The following is a 25632-nucleotide window of genomic DNA, read 5'->3' as shown; positions in this document are numbered from 1 at the left end:
ATCTTCACAAGATAACAAGATTTTCCTCCTCTTTCTTTTGTTTTTGCCAAAAGGAAAAGAAAATTCAGGATAGTCAGAGGGGCTAGATAATGCAAAGAAAGCTAATTTGGGAGTTCTAAGAAGGTGGTTTACCACCTTTTGCTAATAAGTTGTTAACAAAAAATTAAAATTTGAATTAAGATTTCCTAGTACTGAAAGGAAAGCATCTTAAAAAAAAATTTAATATAAACTTTTTTCAATAGTATTTTATTTTTCCAAATACATATGAGGATAGTTTTCAACATTCATTTTTGTAAAATTTTGAATTTCAAATTTTTTCTGCCTTTTTTTTTTACCTCCCTCATTTCCAAGACAGCAAGACATGTGCAATAGTTTTAAACATATTTCCATATTTATCATGTTGTACAAGAAAAATCAGACCAAAAGGGGAAAAAAGCACGAGAAAGAAGTAACAGAGGTCAAAATATTGTGCTTCAATCCACATTCAGACACCATAGTTCTCTCTTTAGATGTAGATGACATTTTCCATCTTAAGTCTATTGGAATTATTCTTGGATCACAGTATTACTGAGAAAAGCTAAGTCTATCATAGTTGATCATCATATAATCTTGCTGTTACTGTGTCCAGGGTTCTTCTGGTTCTGTTTACTTCCCTCAGTCTCAGTTCGTATATATCTTTCCAGCCTTTTCTGAAATCAGCTTGTTCATTATTTCTTATAGAACAATAATATTCCATTACATTTATATGCTATAACTTATTCAGCCATTTCCCAATTGATAGATATCCACTCAATTTCCAATTTGAAAAGAAAGTATCTTAAGGACTCTTGAACATTTGAAGATTTATTTCCTGAAGACCCAAAGCATCAGAGCTAGAATCTATATAATTGGGATGATGTTTAACTCTAAAAAAACTTTCATATTGATTTAGAAGTTTTTAATATGCTTGAATATAAAATAAAGTGAGTTAATTTATACAATTATTTTCAATCAAGAAAAATAAAATTACTAATTGTACTTGTTCTTAAAAATATTTCTCTAAATATTATTCTGTAGAGTGCCTTATTCCTCAAAACATTGCTCTTCTGATTGATGACTCCCATAGTTGCTTAATCTCCATTTCTGGAAGGTCACTAGTCATACTTAATTACTAACAACTCAATATGCAGATTTCATCTCCTTTTCATGTCCTATTCAATAGTCTTTGCCAAAACCTTTTCATCCTCCAAAGCTCTGCTCTTACAATTCCTCTCAGTTCTGGTCTTTGGATCATGGACATTTAGAAAACCTTTTATTTCATTAAAAGTCATTTTTCCATCCATAGAATTTTTTGAATAAATTAAGCTAAATTAAGGCTGTATCATTTGCCTTTTGAATGTTGTATTCCAAACTCTCCTCTTTTGCCATGAGTTGTAGCTATTAAACCTTGTGGAATACTGTTGCTCCTTAGAACTTGAATATTTCTATTTGGTTGCTTGTAGGACTTTTAGTTTTGACTTAAAAGCTCTGAATTTTTGCCTTAATGTTCGTAGAAGTTTTAATTTTAGGATTTCTTTTAGGAGGTGACCAAGAGACACTTTCTCTTTTCACTTAAGAAACCTGGGAAGTTTAAATTTATGATTTCTTGAAAATATGGCCTTTAAAATTTTTCAGTAGTATTTTATTTCCCCAAATACATATAAAGGTAGTTTTCAACATTCATTTTTGTAAAACTTTTGCATTCTAAATTTTTCTGCCTCCCTCTCTTACCTCTGTATCCGAAAGAAATCATAATAGAGGAAAAAGGACCCACAAATGCAAAAATGTTTATAGCAGCTCTTTTTGTAATGGCAAGAAACTCGAAACTAAGTAGCTGCCCATCAGTTGGAGAATGGCTGAATAAGTTATAGTGTATGGATGTTATGGAATATTATTGTTCTGTAAGAAATGATCAGCAGGATAATTTCAGAGAGGCCCGGAGAGACTTACATGGACTGATACTAAGTGGTACATTCAAGAGAACACTGTACACAGCAGCAGCAAAATTATGTGATGATCAACTGTCATGGACGTGACTCTTCAACAATTAAGTGATTCAGACCAATTCCAATAAACTTGTATAAATGGAAAGAGCCATCTGCATCCACAAAGAGGACAATGGGGACTGAATGTGGATCACAATATAATATTCTTACCTTTTTTGTTTGCTTTATTTTTTCTCATTTTTTCCCTTTTTGATTTGATTTTTCTTGTGCAACATGGTAAATGTGGAAAAATGAATAGAAGAAGTGCACTTATTTAACATACATTGGATTACTTGCTGTTTAGAGTAGGGGATGATGAGAAGGGAGAGAGAAAAATTTGGAACAGAGTTTTGCAAGGATGAGTGTTAAAAACTATCTTTACATGTATTTTGAAAATAAAAAGCTATTATTAAAAAAAAGGAAGGACTAACAATTGCTTTATACATATGCTGATGATTTTTTGTGGGTTTATTTTGCATCCTGCTATATTGCTGAAGCTACTAATTTTCTCAGTTTTTTTAAAAATAAATGAGCAAAAGCATTTATTAAACATCCTATTTCTATCACCAAGATAAGTGGTTGGAATAAAAATACTAGCAAATAACAAAAAGCCCCTTCTCTTAAAAGAAGCTTACTTCTTAAGGCAAAACTTTCTATAAAGATTTGGGGGGAGTTTTGGGAAGGGACTGGTGAAGAGACTAAGGTTTGGCGCTGTGGCTTGAAGATGGTGCCATGGTGGGAACAAGAACCAGGCAAAATAAAGTGAAAACTCAGAATCAGAGTTCTGATTCTGAACTCTAAATCAGAATCTGGAGTCTCATTGTTGGGATTGGAGTTCTGGTTGAAGAAGAAGAAGAGCTATCTTAGATTTTCTCCTAGATTTCATAGGAAAAGTTCTAGGGTTTCCCCCTTGCAAAAGTATAGATGACATGGCTTAGCAAAGGATAGGAAAAGGAACAGATATGCAGTAAGACAAGGTAAGGTGAAAGGGGACTAATCAGAGTTCAGATTCACAAGGTTGGAGTCTGGTGTACTTTGAAGAGTACAAAGAGGAAACCACACTGCTGATGATTTCCTGGAGTTTTATAAGTAAACCATCATGCCTTCAAAGTTGGAATTTAAATCCTGGTAAAATTTCTACTGGTCTTATCCTCACTTTTCAGATAATAAAGTGAGGATCAGACAAGCCAAATAACTTATCCAATTTCTCACCTAGTGAGAGCTAGGATCTGAAGTTTTGAAAACAGAGTTATGGTTGATAGAATCCACAGATTCCTAAGAAATCAGTCATCAAGAGAAGGGCAGTTTTGTTACTATATGTGCTTTTAAAAAAAGAAAACAGGAAAAAGAAAGAAATGTCTACCTTTAAGAATTGGAAGAACTATCTGTAACAAAAGGAAGAAAAAAATAAAGATAAATAGCCCAGAAGCTCTGAAGACTAACCTCATCAAAAGAGCAGTTGTATTAGGAACCTAGAACTGTGTTATTAGGAACCTAGGTCCTGTCTTCGGTAGACTTAATGAATGGAAGTATTATCTCAGGCTTGCCCTGGGGCAAAGGTTGGGTTTAAGCTAGTGTTTCTTTACCTAGCCTTAATCATTGAATGGGCAGTGCCTCAGTCAAACAAACCTATTAAACCTTAAATTAGAAAGGCCAAAGTATCCCACTGCCAGTCATCCTGATCTCTATCTTGCCACCGGACTCAGCTGTCTCAGGAGGAGAAAATGAGGCTGGTCACAGCACAGCCTTCCCTCACTTAAATCTAATTCACTCAGTTTTTTTTTTTTTAAATAAACAAAAGCATTTATTAAACATCCTATTTCTACCACCACAATAAAGTGGTTAGAATAAAAATACTAGCAAATAACAGTCCTTGCTTTTAAAGGAGCTTATATTCTGATAAAGGAAAACTTTATATGAAGAATTGGGGGAGTTTGGGAAAGGAGTGGTAAAGATACTGAGGTCTTGGTATCTCTTCCTTGATTCTTGGTTCTCTTCAAGAAGGAAAGACAAATAACATCATGCCATCAGCATATGGCAGGGGAGTAGGAAATGGTTTTATTTCTTTGCCAATGCTGATTATTTTTATTGCTTTTTGAAAACCTTTTCTCTTAATTTATTTTTTATTTACATTTATTTTCCTCTTTCTACCTCCTGCCTTCCCCCACCCCCACAAAAAAAAATTGGAAGGAAATCAAACAACCAAACCCTTGTGACAGGTATTCATGGCCATGCAAAGCAAAATCTTGCATTGTATACTTTTAGTTTTTTTTCTTTTGTCTTACTGCTGTCAATAAAAATGTCATTAACAACTTTAGCACTATGTTAAATAATGGGGAGAAGGGACATTCTTGCTTTACTCCTGTATTTATAAGGAAGGGTTCTCGTATTTTCCCCTTATAAGTAATACTAACTTTTGAGTTTGGGTTACATATTTTCTATCATATTAAAAAGTATTTAATTTGTGAAGTCAAGAAGATCTTTAATCATGATTAATAACACATAAAAGCCTTTAATGGTTCATCCCAGTTGCCGATCCTTCCCAATCCCCTTAAAATTATTTTGTATTTGTTTTATGTTTTCTTATCTGTGTAGATTTGTTTACTTATTTGGCCTTTCTTCCCCCATTTCTCCTTAGTGAGAAGGGAGACTGGTTTAATTTTTGTCATAGTACTCTCCTTATCTAATCAATATAAGTACTTAAACCAATGCTTGTTGAATTGAATGAATCAAATTCCAACTGGTAAATAGTTTAATGATTGCATTTCTATCCTAATGTTGTATTTTTCAGCTAGTTCTTTTTGGTCTGAATAACCAGCTGGTGGTCTCTTTCAAAGAGGATAATACTGTGGCTTTTAAGCACTTGTTTCTAAAGGGATATTCTGGTACAGATGAAGGTGACTGCAGTTGCAGTGTCTATACCCAGCAAGATGTCTATGAAAGCATTTTTTTTGTCATTAACCAGGTAAGTGTCCTCCTTGGGATTTGTCCACACAAAAAGTAAGCCCTTGTAGATGACCTGGAAATATCCTTTACATGCAGTAGTTATCTGGGAATAACCTTAGCTGGGCTGTGGGAATTTTTTGTCTTCCTTCTCCCATTTGGAACTTTTTTCCCTCTTCTTTCTGTAAACATCTCCATCTAGCCCATATTATCAACTTGCACCTATAACGGTTTATTCTGGATGATCCCTCCATTATATTGGTTCTTTTTGTGTATAAGTTAAAGTAGATGATAGCTGAATCCCTTTTTCTAATATTTAGAATTTTGTAGCACTGATGTCTGCTGTTTGGGACCTCAAGCCAAGATGCTACCCCAAAGTAGAATTACCCTACAATTCTACAAAGTAGACCAGAGAAGTACATGAGAATGAAGGGAAAACTCTGTCCTCTGGCATGGGACTTGGGAACTTGGGGACAGGTGGGGACGGAAAAGTGTTTCTGATATGGTTGGTGGTTTTTTGTTATCCCTCATTCTTGAAGGGGATCAAAATGACATCACTGTGTTAGAGTTGAGTTATAGTATGTCCAATTGTGGCTGCTCAGACCAGTGTGAACTCCTAATGTGTCTACAAGTCGGACACAAATAGTCCATCTGAACATTTGGGGTAGAGGTTATGGGAAAGAGTTTGCCTTCAATTATAAGGGAGGAAAAGTCCTACTAGAACCCTCCCCAAAGTAATAAAATTGGCTGCTCAGGAGTTGGAGGATGGTCTTCAAGCCCACCAGTCAGGGACTTTGTCCATGGCAAAAGGCGATCCCTTTGGACTCTTGAAATTCCATGAGTCTGTTGCTTCTGAATCCATTTTCCTAAAGAGATGTTGTTAAGCAAAGTAATCAAGTCCCGTGGTGCTGTACTACACATAAGTTAGGAACATTATCTTTAAGCAAGTTTTTTGGACTGCCCTTAGGAGCCTAATCCACACCTATACCATTGTTTCTATGGGGAAATGCATTCTGGGCTCCACTTTGCCTCCTTTACTAATGCATACGAGCACTTTAGTACATTTTCCCTTCAATCAAATCCCTTCACTACATCCTTTGCTAAAAGGAAATGGATAATAGCCCAATTGTAGATGTGAAATAGGTGCAATTACTTTGTCCTAAAACCCCAAGAGGCTTAAGGTTTTTCTCCCTGGGGACATCATCTCTCAGCCCTAAGTGGTAATTTGACAGAACCAACTCTTGAAATTTGTCATTTCCTTTAGTTCTGTGCAAGGTGTCATTTTATTGAAGGACTATTACATGGTCATAGTTACTTTTTTATTCTCTGATGTAAGACTTAGTTTGGAAACTGCTGAGATCTCAATGAGAAAGATTTATTTCCATCAGAATGGACAAAGAAAAGGGAATGGATGCCTTCTTTACATTTGTGCTTCCTGACCTGTTGAGAAACTTTTTAGAAGTATGAATCTTTGCAATTCTGGAATTTTGGGATTTGGGAGACTTTGGGATAGCATATTTTCCATAAAGTTTTAAAATATTCTGCTTGATTCTATATATATGTGTTTTTTTGAAGAGAGAGGGGAATATGTTCAGGAATTTTTATACATCTGCCAAAATAAACATGTAAAAATATTTAAAATAATTAGAAAGGGCTTTTTTTGTACTATGTCAATTATTGGCCTATCTCTTGTTATTGTGGTTCAGTTGAGTCTTACCTATGAACCATAACATGCAAATGCTGTCCATGGGATTTTCTTGGCAAGGATACTGGAATGATTTGCCATTTTTTCCCCCATTTTTATTAAAGGCAATCTGAGATTCAGTTACTTGCCCAGGCTCACACAGTAAGTATCTGAGGGAAAATTTGAATCCAGATCACTTGCACAATCCACTTAGCTGCCCTATATCCCATTTAGACCCATTGTTTTCCAATTTGTTTTCCTAACTCTGATCTTTCAATCAAGCACTTGTTAAGTGTTTATTAAGTGCCAGCTGCTGGGCTTCAGGAATACAAAGGCAAAAGTGAAACAATAGTAGCTCTAGAAGAACTTTCTTTTCAGGGTGAAATTTTAATCTACTTTTCCTTTGATTACCTAACTACATTCTTCACCTGTTGGGGTAAAGAACCCCTTTAACAGTCTGGCACTACTTAATATTATTGTATTTTGTTGCCTCTATCCATAATCGAAGGACATGCTAAATTTCAATCAGAGATTAGTTAAAGATTTTCCTGTGCAAATCCAAGAATTCTGGGTTAAGAACCCCTAACCTAGAGCCCTAAGCAGTTCTCAAAAGAAAATGCTGCTCTGAAACCCTGGGACCTCTGAATTGATGTAAATTTAGGGATTAACATAGCAGAAAAATCCTAGGTGTATATTTAATTGGTACTTGGTATAGTTAATTGGTAATAGACTGTCTAGAGAAGTGTGAGAAAAATTATTGAAAGGGAGTTGGAAGGAAGGTACATTGGTATAAGAAAATATCACCTTTACAGCTATAGCCTTCCCTTTTCCCCCATTGTGTGTGAGAAGCACATTCTACTTTCAAACATTTGTCATGAGGCATTTGGTGGTCTGCAAAACATTTTGAGATCATTTCATTTAACTTCTATTGCCAAAACTTATAAACATTGAGGGGCAGGAAGCCCAAATGAGCCCTTGTAATTGGCAGGGGCAAGAAGGGGAATGTTTTTCTTGTTTTATAATTTTTTTTTAAGTTCTGGATTTTATTTTTTTCCCATCTTAAACGTTTGTTCTCCTTTCTTTTAAACAGTATCATCGTTTAAAGACTATATCCTTGGGCATGGTTGGTTATGAAAAAAATGAAGATGATTCAATGGGCTTGAAAGTGTGCAAACAAAATTACAAGAAAGGCATTGTGCTCCCATCCAATTATACCCTCAATATAGACAGTGAAGTTGAAATAGGTAATGTATCAAAAATCATAATAAACTGCCATTTTGAATTGTTGGGATGATCACCTAATTTTGCATATCACTGAGGAGAGCAGCACTTCTTCTCTCTGACAAGAATCTTTTTTGTTAATCACATGGAAAGGACTTTGGTGAGGGAAATTCAAGGTGGTGGAAGGAATACCAGGTATGGGAACTCCCACCGCCTCAGATACAAAGTTAAGTCACATAGTTTAGGTGCAATTTGAAGACAGATCTTCACCCCAATAATAATATCAATCATAATAACTGACATGCAATAATAGCATTTATATGATGCTTTAAAATTTTCAAAGAACTTTTTAAAAAGTTTTTGTCTTTTTTTTTATATCCTCAGTTTTTCCCAGTAGCCCAACATTTTTTTCCTAGAGAGCCATCCAGTTTAACACATAGTATTTTTTAAACACAAAAAAGAGGAAAAATTCAGAACTGATCAATATATTAAAATCTGAAGCAATATGTAACACATGCACCCTCCAATCTCTATGAAGGGATAGGAGGGATATATCTTTACATTTCTTCATTTGAGTTATATTTGATCTTTACAGTTTTGCAATCCTGGCTTTTGATTTTTTGGTGTATGGTTGTTTTTTTTTTTCCCTTTATATTGTAGTTATTTTATATATATATTTTGCTCTGTTTACTTCAATCTGAACCAGTTCATAAAGATCTTTTCATGATTCTCTGTTTATCACATACATCTTTTCTTTCAGCACAGTAATATTCCATTAAATTCATGTATCACAATTTGTTGGCCATTCCCAATCTACTTTGTTTTTAATTCTTTGTTATCACCAAAAAAATGCTATTATCAATATTCTTATCTATAGATTACTTGGAGTATAAAGCTCTGGTTCAAAGAATATGGACATCTTACTCATTTTATTTACACAGTTCCAAATTGCTTTCCAAAATGATTGTACCAGTTTGCAACTCCACCAATAATGCACTGGTATACCTTGATGATTGCCATTTTGGTTATCTTTATTATTATTTTATTATTATTCATATCCTTGGGCCAGCTATCTATTGAAGAAAAGCTTTTACACTTATTTATATTTATATATATTGAATACCAAACCCTTATCAGAGAAATCTGATACACAGATTTTTTTCTTTGACTACTTTCCTTATTAATTTTATTTGTGCAGAAGCTTTTAATTTTTTGTGTAGTAAAAGTTATCTATGTATTTCATGTAGCAAAAGTTATCTATTTTATCTTTTGTAATTGCCTCTATTTCTTGTTTGGTTAAAAATACATTTCTTACCATAATCATGAGAAGTATATGACCTATTTCTCTTCTAATTTTTTCCAATGTTATTATCTTTATTGTTGAAGTCATGTATCCATTTAGAATATTGTAGCTTGTAGTATAAGTTGAAGTTGTTGGTCTAAACCTAATTTCCGCCAGACTGCTATGCAATTTTCATAACAGTTTTATGAAATAAGGAGTCCTCCTCCCCAAGTAATTTATATCTTAATTTTCACCAAACATTGCATCATTAAATTTCTTTGTTTCGGATTCTCCCTTGTCTAATCTCTTCTATCAGTCTACCTTTCTATTTTTTAATTAGTTCCAGATGATTTTGATGACTGCTGCTTTATGATACATTTTGGGGTTCTGAAAGTATTATTTACCCTCACTCCCTACTTCTTCTTATAATTTCTCTTGATATTCTAGATCTTTTATTCTTCTAAATTAATTGTTATTATTTTATCAAGTTTTAAAAGTTCTATCAAATCCCTTTGATTGGTATAGCATTAAAATGTAAATTTACTTTGAATTATATTGGGCAAAGTGCTTTGTATACATTATAGGATACAGCATAATCCATTTTAGATTCAGGAGAATCTTGATTCAAATTCTGTCTTCTGTTGCCTACTCCCCATGAGGATTTCCTAGATTTCTCATTTGGTTCTTACCACCACCTTATGAAATCAGTGCTCATTTTACATTTTACAGATGAGGAAACAGGCTGAAGTGAACATGACTCCAGCAGGATCACAGTTAGTAAATGAAGCATGATTCAAATTCAGGTCTTCATGAAGTTGGTGACCAACTTGGGTTGGTAAATTGACATAAGTATACAATCATAAATCCTGCTCCTCTGTGCCTACTTCTCTGCTTCCCAGCCAGCCAGCTATTGTTCATGTAGCCAGGAGTTGAAGAGCTAGCTCTCTCAGAGCTTAAGAAGACGTTGGCTGGGGCACCCTTTATTGGCCAGTGACGATGTGTTAGAGAACAGCATGGTGGTGATGGATGCTTGAGTTTGTCAGATTTCTGCCTGTTTGGTGAAACTCAGCCCCACTCTACAAAAGACCCAGAGCACACCACAGACCTGACCTTCATGCCTAACTGTGAGGGACTGTTAGAATCCTCCTCCACATAGGAGTATCTTTGATAAGAATACAGGCTGGCTCTGAAGATTTTCTGAGTGACCTCTTATTCGTAACCTATTTCTAACGTTTCACAAAGCTCTGTAGTATTATCAGTCTTTTCCCTCAAAAACAAATTAATCTGGCCTAAATGAATATCTAATGGAAAAACAGGTTTTGTATTCAGACTATTTGATGATAGGTTGCCAATTCTGTAATTCTAAGTTATTTTCTTTGCTTTTATAAAATGTTTTACCACGTGGCCATTATTGGACTTGATTATCTATATTTTCTTTGCAAAGAGAAACTTTTAGGAGATGAAACAGCTAGATGTCCTTGTTCAAAAAGCAAAGTTTGGCAACTCAAGCTACTCATGTCCTTCACTGAAATCAGTCATAATGTGTGAAAGAATTCTTTCCGATACTCCTTTTTTTTTTTTTTTTTTTTTTTTTTTTTTTTTGTGGTTACTCCCTGGACTTCAGATCTGTGGGTTTCCATTCAGATTGAGTAGAGGGAAGTTTCCAAATGATAAAATAATGTTTTCAAAATACCATTGCCTCCTTCAATTTTAAAAGTTATGTCAATTATGATGAATTGCTATACAATTATGTCGATTGCGATGAATACTGCTGTACAATTTATTACATAAATCCTATAGTCATGAGTTTTACATTGAAATTAATATTACTCTCCTAGAATTGTATATAGTCATTAAATGAAATGATTCTTATCTACCCTATAATATCTCCTGTAACATTGTATATTTATACATATGTTGCTGTTGAGTCATTTTTTTCTTCAGACATGTGTAACTTTGTGTCCCCATTTGGGGTTTGCTTGGCAGAGATACTGGAGTGGTTTGTCATTTCCTTTTCCAGCTTATTTTACAGATGAGGAAACTGAGGCAAACAGGGTTAAATGACTTGCCCAGGCTCACACAGCTGATAACAGTCTGTGTCCAAATTCGAATTCAAGATAAAGGGGCTTCCTGATTCCAAGTCCAGTGCTTTATCCACTATGTCACCTAATTGCTCCATCTATACACACACACATATACATGCACAAATATACAGACATTACACACATACATTCATACACACATAAACACTTGTACATGCACATACTACAGGGCACATATATACATTATACATATGTATACACACACATATATACGTGCACGAACTTGCACATACTCTATACATGTATATACACAATGCATACATAAACACATACATTTATATATACATGCACACACAACACACTCACACATTTATGCATATATATGCACATAGATGCATATTTATACACATGCAGATATACACATAAATTCATATATCTATATTGCTTGAATTATTTACATGTAAAAAAAGTGACAGAAGTATGACTAGAGAGTTAATAAGTAATAAGCATAGTAGATAAAGAGGCAGAAGTCAGAAAGAACTAGATTTAAGTCTTGTTTCTGATCTATATGTTCTGTGTGAGCTTGGGCAGTGGGAAACGATGCTAGATTTGGGGTCAGAGGACTTGGATTCAAATCGTCTTTGTTACTTATGTGGGACTTTAGATTAATAATTTACATTGTCTGTGCCTTGGATTCTCATCTGTTAAGTGAAAAAGTTGAAGGATCCTTTCACCTCTAAATTGATCATCCTATAAGCTCTTAACCTCTCAGTGTCAGGCAACTTTCTAAAACTATGAATTACAGGTGAGGTAGATTTATGGTGGTCCAACTAATTATCTTCTGCAGTATGGTGTGTCTGCCTCAATTCTTCCCAGAAGTGGTCTTCTGACTATCTTAACTGAAATATAAAGCTTTCTAAATATATTCATAGAGAGGCAGCTAGGTGATACAGGGAGTTAAGAAGACCTAAATTCCAAATCCAGATACTTATTAGCTGTATGACTTTGGGCAAGTCACTTAATCCTGATTGCCTCAGTAAATGAATGAATAAAAGAACAAATTTAAAAAAATGGATGAATGAATAAATTTGTACTTCAGTACCTAGCCAGTGCCTGCCATACAGGCTGTGCATAAGAAATGTTTATTGGATGACTGAATAGGGAATGTTAATATATTTGATTTCCCTAAACAAAAATGACCAGCATTAAATCACTTTCTGTACATTACAATATGGAACATTTTGTCCCTTTCCTTTCCTCACCTTCCTTTCAAAAAGGGCAATCCTCCAAAAGCAATCCTTTCTATCTTCATAAAAGAGCATTTGCCTCTTCAGCCTGAGGGCATCTTTTAACCTTGGAAAAGAAGTTACATTTGAATGATGAGGCTGTTAAGTTCCTGCAGTTTGAAGCAGGTACAATCAGTATCCATGAAGAGACCCAGAGAGCGATGAAAAGATCTGGAACTTAAAGGCAGAAGGAAAATCTGGGTAGGAATCTTTACTTGCACTGTGAGGCAAGGAAGGCATTTCATCTTCAAGCTTCAGTTTCCTCATCTGTGAAATGGGTATGCTACTACTGCTCATATTCTACCTCGCAGCGTCACCCTGTAAACTTTTATTGTAATTATTATATGAATGTGAGTTATTATTAGTCATTTAGTATTCATTAAATGCTTATAGGCAGGCATTGGGCTACAAAGAAAAAATTGACAGTCCATATCCTTAAGAAGAGAACAAGCATTTATACAATGCCTACTGTATGCTAGCTACAATGCTAAGCACTGTACAAATATCTTATTTAGTTCTTATGAGGTGCTATTATTATAATCTTCATATTTTCATCCTCATTGAAGAAACTGAAGCAATTTGAGGTTAATTGACTAGCCCAAGGTCACAGAACTAGTAAGTGTCCAAGGCTTGATTTTGAACTCAGGGCTTCCTGACTTCAAGTTCAATACTCTATTAAAGTCTTTTCATGACTATATAATCTGTCAGCCTTAAGCATGGATAATGGATTCAGAATATGAATCAGGACTCTGGGTACTGATTTTATAAGCAAGTGGAATCATTGAATTACAGATTCAAGAGGCTTCCAAAGCCAAAGAAGAACCTGAGGTCCAAAGACCTAAAGTGATTTTGCTTAATATCTTACAAATATTTTGTTTTAGTGTTAGATTACATTTGAACCTGGTCATGGGATTATGAATTTAGAGCCATATGGGAGGATCTTTGGGGTCCCTTTAATTTTACAGATAAGGAACTGAGGCCCCAATAAATTAAATGGCTGACCCAAGGTCACGTGGGTTGTAGGTAGCAGAACTGGTATTTGAAACCAGGGCTTCTGATTTCTAATTCAGCCCTTCTCCCTATATCATATTAACACATCATCTAAAAAACAGTACAATTAATTTGAAATAGAAAATAGTTTAAAAATTTTAAAGGATAAAATGTACCTAATTTATTGAACTTATAGTTACATTTCCTCACTTATTAAAGGACCAAACAGACATTATCCCAGCTTTTCTTTAAAATGTACTGGCAGTATTTTCATTTTAATAAAAACTATAGTGACATTAAGCAAAACGCATTGGGTTGTTTTTTTCCATTCTTTGTTTAATGTTTAATGTCTTTTTTCTTTTTTTCATTGTTTCAGATTGTATCCACTCAGACCAGGTTCCTGATAGTGAGAATTCAGGACATTGGATGAATTCTTCATTTTTCAGTCTAGAATTTTATCGGTAATTATGTTTAAAAACCTTTTTTTTTCCAGCTTAAAAAAAAGGAAATCTGTTGATGTATTTGAGAAAGCAAAGACAATTGAACAATTAGTCCTTAAGAAAAAGTGTTATTGATATGTTTTTACCCATCAATCATTTCTTCGTCCACACCTGCAACCACATTGAATGAGCCTTTCTTTATAACAAAGAAAATTGGTTAAAACCCAACATCCAGAGGCAGCTAGGTAGCACAGTGGATAGAGTATCAGCCCTGAAGTCAGGAGGACCTGAGTTCAAATCTGGCCTCAGACACTTAACACTTCCTAGCTTGTGACCCTGGGCAAGTCACTTAACCCAATTGCCTTTGCAAAAAAAAAAAAGAAAGAAAGAAAGAAAAGAAAGAAAAGAAAAGAAAAAGAAATAAAAAATAAATACAAAACAAACCCAGATGGTATATGCACTGTTGAGGACCCATAGTCACCTACTTCTCTACCAAAAGAAAAGACCGTTTCATTATCTTTTTTCCAGGACCAAGGTTGGCCACTGAAGTTTATCTGAATTGAGTTGTCTTTTAATATTGTTTTGATTTATATCATTGTAGACATTGGACAAATTGTTCTTCTGACCCAGCATTCATTTCTTCAGGTCTTGCCTCAAATCTTGAAATTTCTCATCTTTTCATTTCTTTTGGCAAAATAACATTCCATTGTATTCACATGTCACAACTGGTTCACAGCCACTTTCCAATCAGTGGGCATCCAATTTTGTTTCTCAAAAAAAAAACAAAAAAAAAACTTACTGATTTGAGTGTTTTATCTTAGATGAACCAGTTCTTTCTTTGATCTCTTTTGGGGTATTATTATTCTAGAATCTTAACTTAAGTGGAAGGGAATGAACATTTGAGTTACTTTTCTCCTCTGATTTCGAATCAATATTGTTTTCCATTTAGGCTTTTACAAGTTGAAATCTCCTTTAACCTCAAAGGCATTGACCTACAGACAATCCATTTTCGGGAACTACCAGACTGTTATGCCTTTCATAACACTGTAAGTGTGTTTTCCATTTTATCTTATATATTTCTAGGCTAGTTTCTAATAAGAGTAGTTTTCAGTTCTTTTTAAAAAAATAATATTTTATTTTTAAGATTTGAATTTGAAATTCTCTGCCTCCCTCCTTGCTCTCCCTTTTCCCTAAGATAAGTAATCTTATATAGGTTTTATATATACATGTGTGTGTGTACATACATACACACACAATCATGTAAAAACATTTCCATATTAGTAATTAGTAATAGTAAAAATAAAAAAACTCAAGAAAGGAAGAAAGAAAGAGAGTTAAGGAAGAAAGGAAAAAAAGAAAAAAGATAAAGAAAAGAAAAAAGAAAAGAAAAAAAAAATCTGCATTGGTCTGTATTCAGAAAACATCAGTTCATTCTTTAATTGTAGGTAGCATTCTTTATCATGAGTCCTTTGAATCTGTCTTGGATCATTATATTGCTAAGAATAGCTAAATCATTCACAGTTATTCATTATACAGTATTGCTATTAGTGTCCAATGTCCTCCTAGTTGTGCTCATTTCATTTTGAATAGTTCATATAAATCTTCCCTTTTGGTCATTTCTTATAGCACAATAATATTCCATTAAAATCAGTACCACAGCTTGTTTAACTATTTCTTAATTGATGGGCATTCCCTCAGTTTCCAGTTCTTAGCCACCACCAAAAGAACTGCTATTGATATTTTTGTGCAAATAAATTCTTTCCCTTTTTTTCTATCTTTTTGGGATATAGACCTAGTAATGGTATTGTTAGATCAAAGAATATACACAGTTTTATAGTTCTTTGGGTGTACTTCCAAACTGCTCTTCAGCCCACATGTACAAAAATGTTTGTAGTAGCTCTATTTGTGGTGGGAAAGAAATTGAAAATGAGTAGATGCCCATCAATTGGAGAATGGCTGAATAAGTCATGACATATAAAAGTAATAGAATATTATTGTCCTATAAGAAATGCACAAAATGATTTCAGAAAAGTCTGGAAAGAACTTACATGAACATGCTGAATAATGCAAACAGAACCATGAAAATATTGTATACAGCAACAGCAAGATTGTGTGATGTTGTTCATCTGTGATAGACTTGTCTCTTCTCAGTGATTCAGTGATTCAATGCAATTCCAATAATCTTTAAATGAAAAATGACATTCACATCCAGAGAGAGAACTATGGGGACTGAATGAAGATCAAAGCATACTATTTTCAACTTTTTTCTTCTGGTTTTTTTTTCCTTTCTTGTAGTTTTTCCCTTTTGTCCTGATTTTTCTCTTGCAAAAGACTTTTATGGAAATATGTAAAAAATGAATATACATGTATAACTTTCAAAATATTTTTTAAAAAACAAATTGCTCTCTAGAATGTTTGAGTAAGTTTACAACTCCATTAATAGTGTATTAGTATCCCAATTTTCCCACATCACCTCCAAAATTTATAATTTTCCTTTTTTATCATATTAGCCAATCTGATAAGTATGAGGTGGTACTCAGAGTTGTTTTAATTTGCATTTCTTCCATCAATAATGATTTAGAGCATTTCTTCACTTGACCATAGATAGCTTTTGTTTCTTTGTCTGAAAACTGTTATGGCCTGTTCATATTCTTTGAATATTTATCAATTAAAGAATGACTTGTAGTTTTATAAATTTGACTCATTTCTCTATATATTTGAGAAATGAGGCCTTTATCAGAGATAATTAGCTATAAAATCCCCCCCCCCCCCAGTTTTATCTTTTCCTTTTAATTTTGGTTGCATTGGTTTTCTTTATGCAAAAAATTTTTAATTGTACATAATCAAATTTATCCATTTTAGATTTTGTAATGCTTTCTATATTTTTTTTGGTCTTAAATTCTTCCTTTATCCATAAATTTGACTAGTAAAGTACTCTATGTTCTCCTCATTTGTTTATGGTATCACCATTTATGTCTAAATCATGTACGTATTTTGACCTTAAATTGAATACAGTGTGAAGATAGAAGACTAGCTTCTGTCATATTGTTTTCCAGTTTACCTATCAGCTTTTGTTAAATAATGAATTTTTGTCCCCAAAGCTTAGATCTTTGGGAGTCTTCAGCTCTATGTAGAAGTAAACATGGGGCGGGGGGGGGGGTGGAGATTCTTAATCTCTAAGATTTATATCTTATGTGTTTATATACACTTAAAGTTAAACTAGTAAACTTAAACCAGATGTTAATAGGTGTACACAATATAAATGCAAAAAAAAAAAAAAAAATGAGTTCAAATTCTGGCCCAGGTCTAGCTGTATAGCTCTGGGAAAAATCACTTAAATATCTCTTCAGTTTCAGTTTCTTCATCTGTAAAGTGGGGATAATAGTAGCACCTACCATACAGGGTTATTGTAAAAATAAAATGAGATAATATTTTTAAAGCATTTTGCAAACCTTGAAGCACTATATAAATGACAGCTATTATTACAGAAGGCAGTGTTTTATCATGAAATATAATTTTCTTTGCTCAAAAGCAAACATGACCTTTCTAGTGGTACAAACATGAAAATGAAAAGGGAAAGGGGAAATGAAGTGTTGAAAAGAAAAATTTTTCAAAGAAACCTGTATTGCCTAAATGCTTTCACATAGTAGGTATTTAATAAACATTTGTTGAATTTTGTTATGGTGAAAATGCTTGAGAATCAGAAGCCTTTTTTCAGCATTTAGCCAGTTTTTCAGCCAATAAAGCCTCCTGCTTAAGGAGACAGTATGATGTAGGGAATAGAAGGTCAGTATTCGAATTAAGAAGACGGGATTGCATTCCTACCTTTGACATAGGCTGGCTCTATGAGAATGGGCAAGTCCTTTAGCATTTCAGTTTCCTAGATAACTAAGACTTCAAGTCACGAACATATCATCCATTTGCATCAGTAGAAAGAGTTTCTGTGCTGAAAGTTCTTTGTATTAATAAAATTATGGATTTGGACCAAAAGAACTACAGACTGTGGGTGCTGCATTCTGAGAGACTAACCTAGTCAAAATGTCTATTTGTATGTATATAAAAGTGGTATTTTTCTCAGGGACTATGTCTGACATTTTGTTCTTCTTGTCCTCAACCTTAGAAGAGACACATTTTATTGTGAACATGAAAAGAAGCCATTTTTTCCACCTTAAATTCAAGCTTTTATTTCTTTTATTTAGAAACAGCTGATTACATTTTTTTTTAATAATTTTTTATTGATAGAACGCATGCCAGGGTAATTTTTTACAGCATTATCCCTTGCATTCATTTCTGTTCCAGTTTTTCCCCTCCCTCCCTCCACCCCTTCCCCCAGATGGCAAGAGTCCTTTACATGTTGAATGGGTTGCAGTATATCCTAGATACAATATATGTGTGCAGAACTGAACAGTTTTCTTGTTGCACAGGGAGAATTGAATTCAGAAGGTATAAATAACCCGGGAGGAAAAACATAAAAGCAAGCAGTTTATATTCATTTCCAGTGTTCTTTCTCTGGGTGTAGCTGCTTCTGTCCATCTTTGATCAATTAAGGCTTTCTTTATCGAAGAGATCCACTTCCATCAGAATACATCCTCAAACAGTATCATTGTTGAGGTATATAATGATCTCCTGGTTCTGCTCATTTCACTCAGCATCAGTTCATGTAAGTCTCTCCAGTCCTCTCTGTATTCATCCTGCTGGTCGTTCCTTACAGAACAATAATATTCCATAACGTTCATATACCACAATTTACTCAACCATTCTCCAACTGATGGACATCCTTTCATTTTCCCAGCTGATTACATTTTTAAAAAGCCCAAACACCTAGTTGAATACCATTCATGCTAAATATGTTAAAGGATGTCTAGAAGATGGTAGTGATTGTTTTATGTGACCCTCATTCTCAGCAAGTTGAAGAATAGCCATTTGGAGATGGGACAGTGGGAAAGGGAATAAGCAGACAAAAAAATGAGTCTTCTAGATCAGTAGAATTAATTGAAATATTAAAAATAGAGTAGTTCAGTTGTAGATGGAGCTTTTCAATTAGGTCTTATCTTTGTGGATGCAAAAATGAATATATAGTCACAATTTGTGCCCTATATATTTGGGATCTGACCTTATTCCCTTGGTAAATTTGGGCTTGCTGATTATTTCAACTTACATTCAATCTTCAATTCAATAAACTTTTATTAAGCTCCTATTTTATGCAAAGTATTGTGTGAGGTGGGAGTAATTAAAAGATGGGAATGGACACACAAGCCCCACATTTAAGGAGTTTTGCAATTTCCAATTTGTTGTGTCATTTATCTCTTTTCAACAGTTTGGTGAAATCTAATGGATTCCTTTTCAGAATAATGTTTTTAAATGCATAAAATGAAATACATAGTATTACAAGGAAAATAATTCTGTTGAAATCAATCAAAATATTTTAAAAATAAATTCTTAGACCCCCAGATTAGAACTCCTGTCCTAGGTATTGAGTTGCCTGAATTGTATTTATTTAGACTTTAATTATTTAATTGATCTTAAAAAAAGGCAGAGAAATGCTAATGAAAAAAATTTTTTTTCTCCTCTATGAATGTGTAATCTTAGAATAATAGTCTCTGGATCCTCAAGTAATTATTTTGAGGGGAGACACCATTATTATAGGTAACAAGTCATTCTTCCCATATTTTTGTCTCTTGTTGTTGATTTAATCTTTGGGGATTTTCTTGGCAAAGGTGCTGGAGTGGTTGGCCATTTTCTTCTCCAGCTCACTTGACAGATGAGGAAACTGAGATAAACAGTGTTAATTGACTTGCTCGGGATGACACAGCTAATAAGTGTCTGAGGCTACATGTGAACTCAGGTCTTTTTGACTCTAGCCTTGACACGGTATCCACTGTTTCACCTAGACACAAATACAATACATGAAATAATTACCTGAGAAGAACTAAAAGGATTAGGTTGGATAATCTCCAAGCTTTACTTCCCTGCCGTTAAATCCAGTGAGCTGAGGTTCTTAAGATAGAGCAGGATTGCTCCAGGCTTTTGGAAATATAGAACCCAGCTTGGGGGTCTCAGTAGCCCTTCTTCAGTCTCAGACTGTGAGAAAGCACACCTGGAGTCCCTCCCTAAGCCGTAAAGGGACTATACCCAGGTCAAATAGCCTTGTGGTCCTCCATCTTTGCCATCCCCTTCCATTCCCCCATACCAGATTTTCTCTTTTTCTTCAAGTCATTCTTTCCATATTTTTGTCTCTACAGATTACCTTTAACAATAAAGCTCACAGTGGTAGAATAAAAATCTATTTTGATACTGAGGCCAACATTCAGGAGTGCAAAGGTCTGCACATATCTGGATCAAGTAAGTATGGCAGACACATAAATCATGGGTAATTTCATTAATAATTATAATCATAACTTTTTGTAGTGCTTTAAAGGTTTGCAAACTATTTCCTTTGCAAGAATGTATACATATTGTTATTTGTGTAGAGAAGAGATTTGCTCAGAAAATCCAGTTTCAGGTTTTATAAATAAGCTGATATTTTTTAAGAGCCTGAAGGTTTGCAAAATATTTTATGTGCCTTTTTTTTTTGTTGTTGTTTATTTGATCTTCATGATAATCCTAAGAGACAGTTACTTTATTGTTTAATGGATTGGTTGTTATGGCTGACTCTGTGACCCCATTTGAAATTTTCTGGGCAAAGATACTGAGTGGTTTGTCATTTCCTTCCCCAGTTCATTAGACAGATGAGGAAACTGAGGCAGATAGGATTAAGTGACTTACCCAAGGCTACATAACTAGTACATATCTGAGACCAAATTTGAATTCCAATCTTCCTGACTCTAGCCCTGTAATTATCCACTGTATCACCTAGCTGTTCTCTGAGACAATTACTGCAGGTGTTATTATCTCTGCATTATAGATGAATAAATTGAGAAACAGAGAAATTAAATGATTCTTGGACAATCTTAAGGAAATAATTTGATCTCTCTATATCTTATCTGCAGAATGAGAGTTGGAGTAGATCACCCTGGGGGGCTCTTCCAGTGCTGGTCCTGTGAACTTGTGATAGCTAATAGTAGTAACTAGCATTTTTAAAAACCCTTAACAAATGCTAATTTTCCATGACTAACCTGTAGCCAAACATCTGGTAGTATATGAGGGTAGAAGGTGGGATTCAGACCCAGCTCTCTCTTAATTTCATGGCCATCCTTCTTTCCATGAAGTTTCTTTTACATCAAAAGCCCATATTTCAAAGATTATTTTTCAGATTATTAGTCACTCCAAAACAGAGGGAGAACATAAACACTCCAAAGGAGAACATTGAAATGGACGGTGTGTGACGCAGGTTTTTTGATTATATGACTCAAGGGTCTGGGTTCTTCCATGTCCTTTGCCATTTTCTTCCTTCTAATGGACTTCAACATGACTAATCTTTTAGTGTACTCTTGCTGTTGAATTGAGTTTTCCTCTGGTGCTCTGCCAGACTGTGCCTTTTGCCACTTTAAGTAATTCTCTGATTAGGCCTTTTAGCTAAACTAAGAGTGCATTAGCAAGATGTCCAGAACGTTACGCTTTCTACTCTTCTAAATGTCTTACTGCCTTTCTCGATGCATTCCCTTTCATTTGGAACATGTCAGTTGCTTTTAAGTTATAAGCAATTATGATTATAGAGTTCCTGCCTATGACTTCACAAACTTAAATTTTGGTGAAGTCCTGGAAACTGCTTTAAAGAAATGTCTGAGCACGTGCATGTGTATGTGCATACATATATACATACAGTAGTAGGAAAGACAAAAGAAAGAATGAAAGAAGAAAGGAGGAAAAAAGGAGGCTGTAACTCAGGGATAGCGAGCTTAGAAAGACTATTAATGATTAACCCCAAATTTAATATGTTGCCTCAGGAAATATACAATATGCATACATATACCTATATACATGTATTTATGTATGTGTATATATATAATGCAAGAGGGCTCCATGATCATTAAGAATAACAACAATAATAACTAGCATTTATATTGAATTTATAGTTGGAGAAATGATTTACAATTATCATCTCACTTTATCCTCCCAACAACCCTAGGAGGTAAGGTGCTATAATTAGCTCCATTTTACAGGTAAGGAAGCTGAGGCTGACAGAGATTAAGTATTCAGCCTAGAACCACATAGTTAGTAAATGTCTCTGGTTGGATTTGAATTCAAGTCTTCCTGACTTTGGATCCATTGCTGTATCTACTGTGCCCCCTAACTGGGGGATAGTACTTCAAAAGGGCAACCTTTTTAATTCTGAGATCAGTGGGTAGAAGACATAAATTCAAATGGTGTTTAAAGCAAAATGCACTCCCCTAAAAATGATCATGAATTCATAATTTTTATCTGTCATGCCATCCTCTTTTTTTCTAAGTTCCTTTTCTATGGACTATTTTTTTTGTTAAGTCTCTATCTCTGTAGCGTTTCCTCATTGATAAAATGAAAAGATTGCCTTCAGTCTTTGTGATCTTTTCCAGTTTCTAATGCATTATACCATGACCTTTGCCTTCTTTACCCCAAATATCATTCCTCTCTCATCTAATTGGTACTTACACATAGTAGGCACCTGATAAAGGTTTATTGATTGATTGATTTTTTTGGATTGAATATGTGATTTCATTGGTGTAAGAAACTGCTAACGAAGACATTCCTTTTACCAATGCAGACCTCTTCACCTCTTCAATTCACAGATGTGGATAGTTATTTGGGAGCAAAACTAACTTGCTCAGTAAATCAAAGCCAGTATGTATAAGAAGTAGATTGTATAATCTAGTTTTAATCCTGATGCTCCTCAGAGCCTCTTTAATTCAGCACTTTCTCTGACAAATAAGGAAGCTGAAGAATCTTGAGAAAGTTCAGTGACATGCCCCAAATCATACAGGTAATAAGCATCAGATAGGATTTGAACTAAGATCTTCTGACCCCAAATTTATTGTACAACATGATTGTCCTCACTCTGAGCCCAACTGTGTGTTCTAACTTAATCCACTTCCACTTATGAGCCATATTCATCTTCCCTTCTCCTTCCCTATTTCCTGTTTATTTCCCTATTTATGCACTTTGCTTTTTTTTTAACTCTACATTATAAATTCAATATCATTTCAGAAGCTGTCCACTTTGAATGTTTTTTCCTCTCAATTTCTTTCTCTTCTGTGAACTTAAAAAATGTTTCATTGATCCTTTCTTTTTTCCTTCTGTCCATCAATATTTAACCCTTTTTCACCTACAAAGTCTTCACTTATGGGGGGAAAAAAGCTCCTTTCTTTGTCAAATACAATGAAAAAAAGCAAATCCGCACACTGTGTCTGTGTAAAGATATATGTCTTGTTCTGTACTTCAAATCTATCACATCTTTGTCAGGAGGTAGAACGTGCTAATCCCATGTTGTGATGTGTAGAACACATCACTAATCCTTTGGACCTACAGAGGGACATTGTACTGATGAGAGTTCTTTAGCACTTTGAGTAGTTTGTCTTTACAATGTTATAAGTCATTGTATAAATTGTTCTCCTGCTTCTGTCTACTTCATTCAGTTGCATCTGTTTTTAAAAATATCACCTTAATTTTCCAATGTATCTCCACTACTTTCTGCTCCTTCCAGCCCCATATATGTAGTCTTCCACACAAGTAATTTGTAGGGAAAAGAGGGAGATGTATTCTCATATTTCTTCTTTAGGGCCAATAGTAGCCATTATCCTTTCACAGAATTCAGTTTACGTTCTTATTTTTTTCCATTTGTAATGTTGTAGTCATTCTGTGTATTGTTTCTCTGATTCTGCTTGTTTTGCATTGCATCAGTTCATATAATTCTTCTCATGCTTCTCTGAATCCTCCACATTCATTATTTCTGTATTGTATTTCTGTTCTATTCTATTGCATTTATGTACCATAGTTTACTTAGCCAATCCCTAGATAGGGTCAAGAATGCTATCCAACTGTCAAAAATGCCCTTCGGCATCAGACTCCACTGAGGTCTTTTCTATTGCAAAAAGTATTATAACTGGCATATATGGCACTTATGAAGTTTTTACTTTGATTATTGACTTTGGGGCAAATTTGGTGAGATGTTTGTTAAAATTAAAAAATCTAATGTGTTCATCAGGGAAATCACCTGTTCTCTCTTTTTCTCCTTTGTTTTCTAAGAGGCTTGGGATATAATTTATTTCCTTCTCCTCATGTGTACAAGAAAAGAGGGACTTGGGCTCCCTCTTGTGGCTGGGTAGACAACAGAACCTCTTAGACATCCAGAATTTTAAAAACTTTTAAAATTAAAAATTTTCCCTCCCTTTTTTAGCTCTCTTCTTTTTCTCTTCCCTTCTCCTTCCTTTTTTTTCTTCCTTCCCTCTTCCCCCCTCTTATCTCTTTTTCTTCTCTCCCCTTTTTCTTTGTATCCATTTTTTGTTCCCTTTCCATTCATTAAAATATTTGTCCTCCTTGTTTTCTGTTCTCTCTACCCCCAAACTTGGACCAAGCAGATCAGTAGGTTCCTGTTCCCCCTACCCCCCATATCAAGGCCATCTGCTAAAGGTCCTCTTCCCCTTCACAAAACATACTTTTGGCATTTGGGGAGGGATCAGGAATGGGTATAAGGACAAGTCCAGTGGAAGCTCACATTCATAATGCATATGTACATGCTTCAGTTCAGTTTTGTTGGACATGACACAACTGAATATTCAAACTGATGAGCTTGTGTTTATGATTTTCATTTCAGTCCAAACCACCAGACTATTGGTTCATTCCATCAAGTTTGGGACTTCTCATTTAATTATCTGTGGTTTCAGGAGATTCAATATATATAAGGTGGGTGGTCCATCTGTTTTTCATAAGTGCTACCTGACTTATATAATTATCTATGTATATAGATATCTGTGTATATAGAATCAGACACTAGCATCTTCCCCCCTTTACCCAATCATCAGTAAGGCAGATCACGCAAGACTGCCCCTTTTCCTTCCCTGAGTAAACCTCAGACTATAACTTCTTTTTGCTTTCAAATCAACCCTTGATGTTCATTTGATCTAGCTTTCACCTGAATTAAAATGCCTATGTCAGGTTGGCTCTGGGACTTATACCAAGCCCTGTTTCTGTATCATAGAAAAGACTTTGGGAAATGCAGAAAATATTATTTATCTCTTTGTTAGATATACCAGGCAAGATATTATGGAGAGAAGGCCATGCCTCTTGCCCAGTAGGTATTTTATCCATTTTAATACATCAAATTCAATTGGTGGATACACGATTGCACTTGTGTAGGCTGACCTGACATCCACAAAGTCCTACTCTACTGCTTCCTTGAGGTGTGCTGGTAAACCAGAGACAATATAATGGCCTGTGCTCAAGCAGATTCTCAACCACACTCAACAGGTATTGAGACCAGTTGTGTAACAGAGTTGTCTGGTTTTTGAAGAGTAAGACAGTTGAGTATGGAGAGACTTGTGTCTAGTAGGTTCTGGAAGATGAATTCTTTGTCCACGGCAACCAATGAAATAAAGAAAAATAAATGCAAGATGGCCCTTGGGGCCATCTGGTGCCCTTACATTTCTTCAGTGATGGTGAAGTAGTGAGAGATGGGGCAAAGGTGTAAAGTTTTATGTAATTTTTGGATTACCTATAAATTTTAACTTGGTATTCTAAATGAGAGCACCCAACTAGTGAACTTACAACTTGAAGAAACAAATCTCATTTATCTTATCATTCTCATTATAAATGAAATCAGAAAACAAGAA

At 34.6% G+C, this 25632-nt stretch overlaps 1 protein-coding gene across 2 annotated transcripts in view; it reads left to right on the top strand.

The window, feature by feature from the left end:
• MCOLN2 (mucolipin TRP cation channel 2) overlaps positions 1–25632 on the top strand; it is an 84139-nt gene that overhangs the window by 20919 nt on the left and 37588 nt on the right. For both annotated transcript variants that reach the window (XM_051999211.1, XM_051999212.1), the window contains exons 3-7: positions 4795–4968; positions 7721–7874; positions 13828–13912; positions 14841–14937; positions 20134–20233. In XM_051999211.1, the coding sequence (XP_051855171.1) occupies positions 4795–4968; positions 7721–7874; positions 13828–13912; positions 14841–14937; positions 20134–20233 (610 nt within the window). The remainder of the gene's footprint in view (positions 1–4794; positions 4969–7720; positions 7875–13827; positions 13913–14840; positions 14938–20133; positions 20234–25632) is intronic.

Source organism: Antechinus flavipes, chromosome 4 (genome assembly GCF_016432865.1).
Source record: "Antechinus flavipes isolate AdamAnt ecotype Samford, QLD, Australia chromosome 4, AdamAnt_v2, whole genome shotgun sequence".
In the NCBI taxonomy this organism is placed as follows: domain Eukaryota; kingdom Metazoa; phylum Chordata; class Mammalia; order Dasyuromorphia; family Dasyuridae; genus Antechinus; species Antechinus flavipes.
The sequence above is the reverse complement of the archived record's forward strand: the minus strand, read 5'-3'. Positions and strand labels throughout refer to the sequence as shown.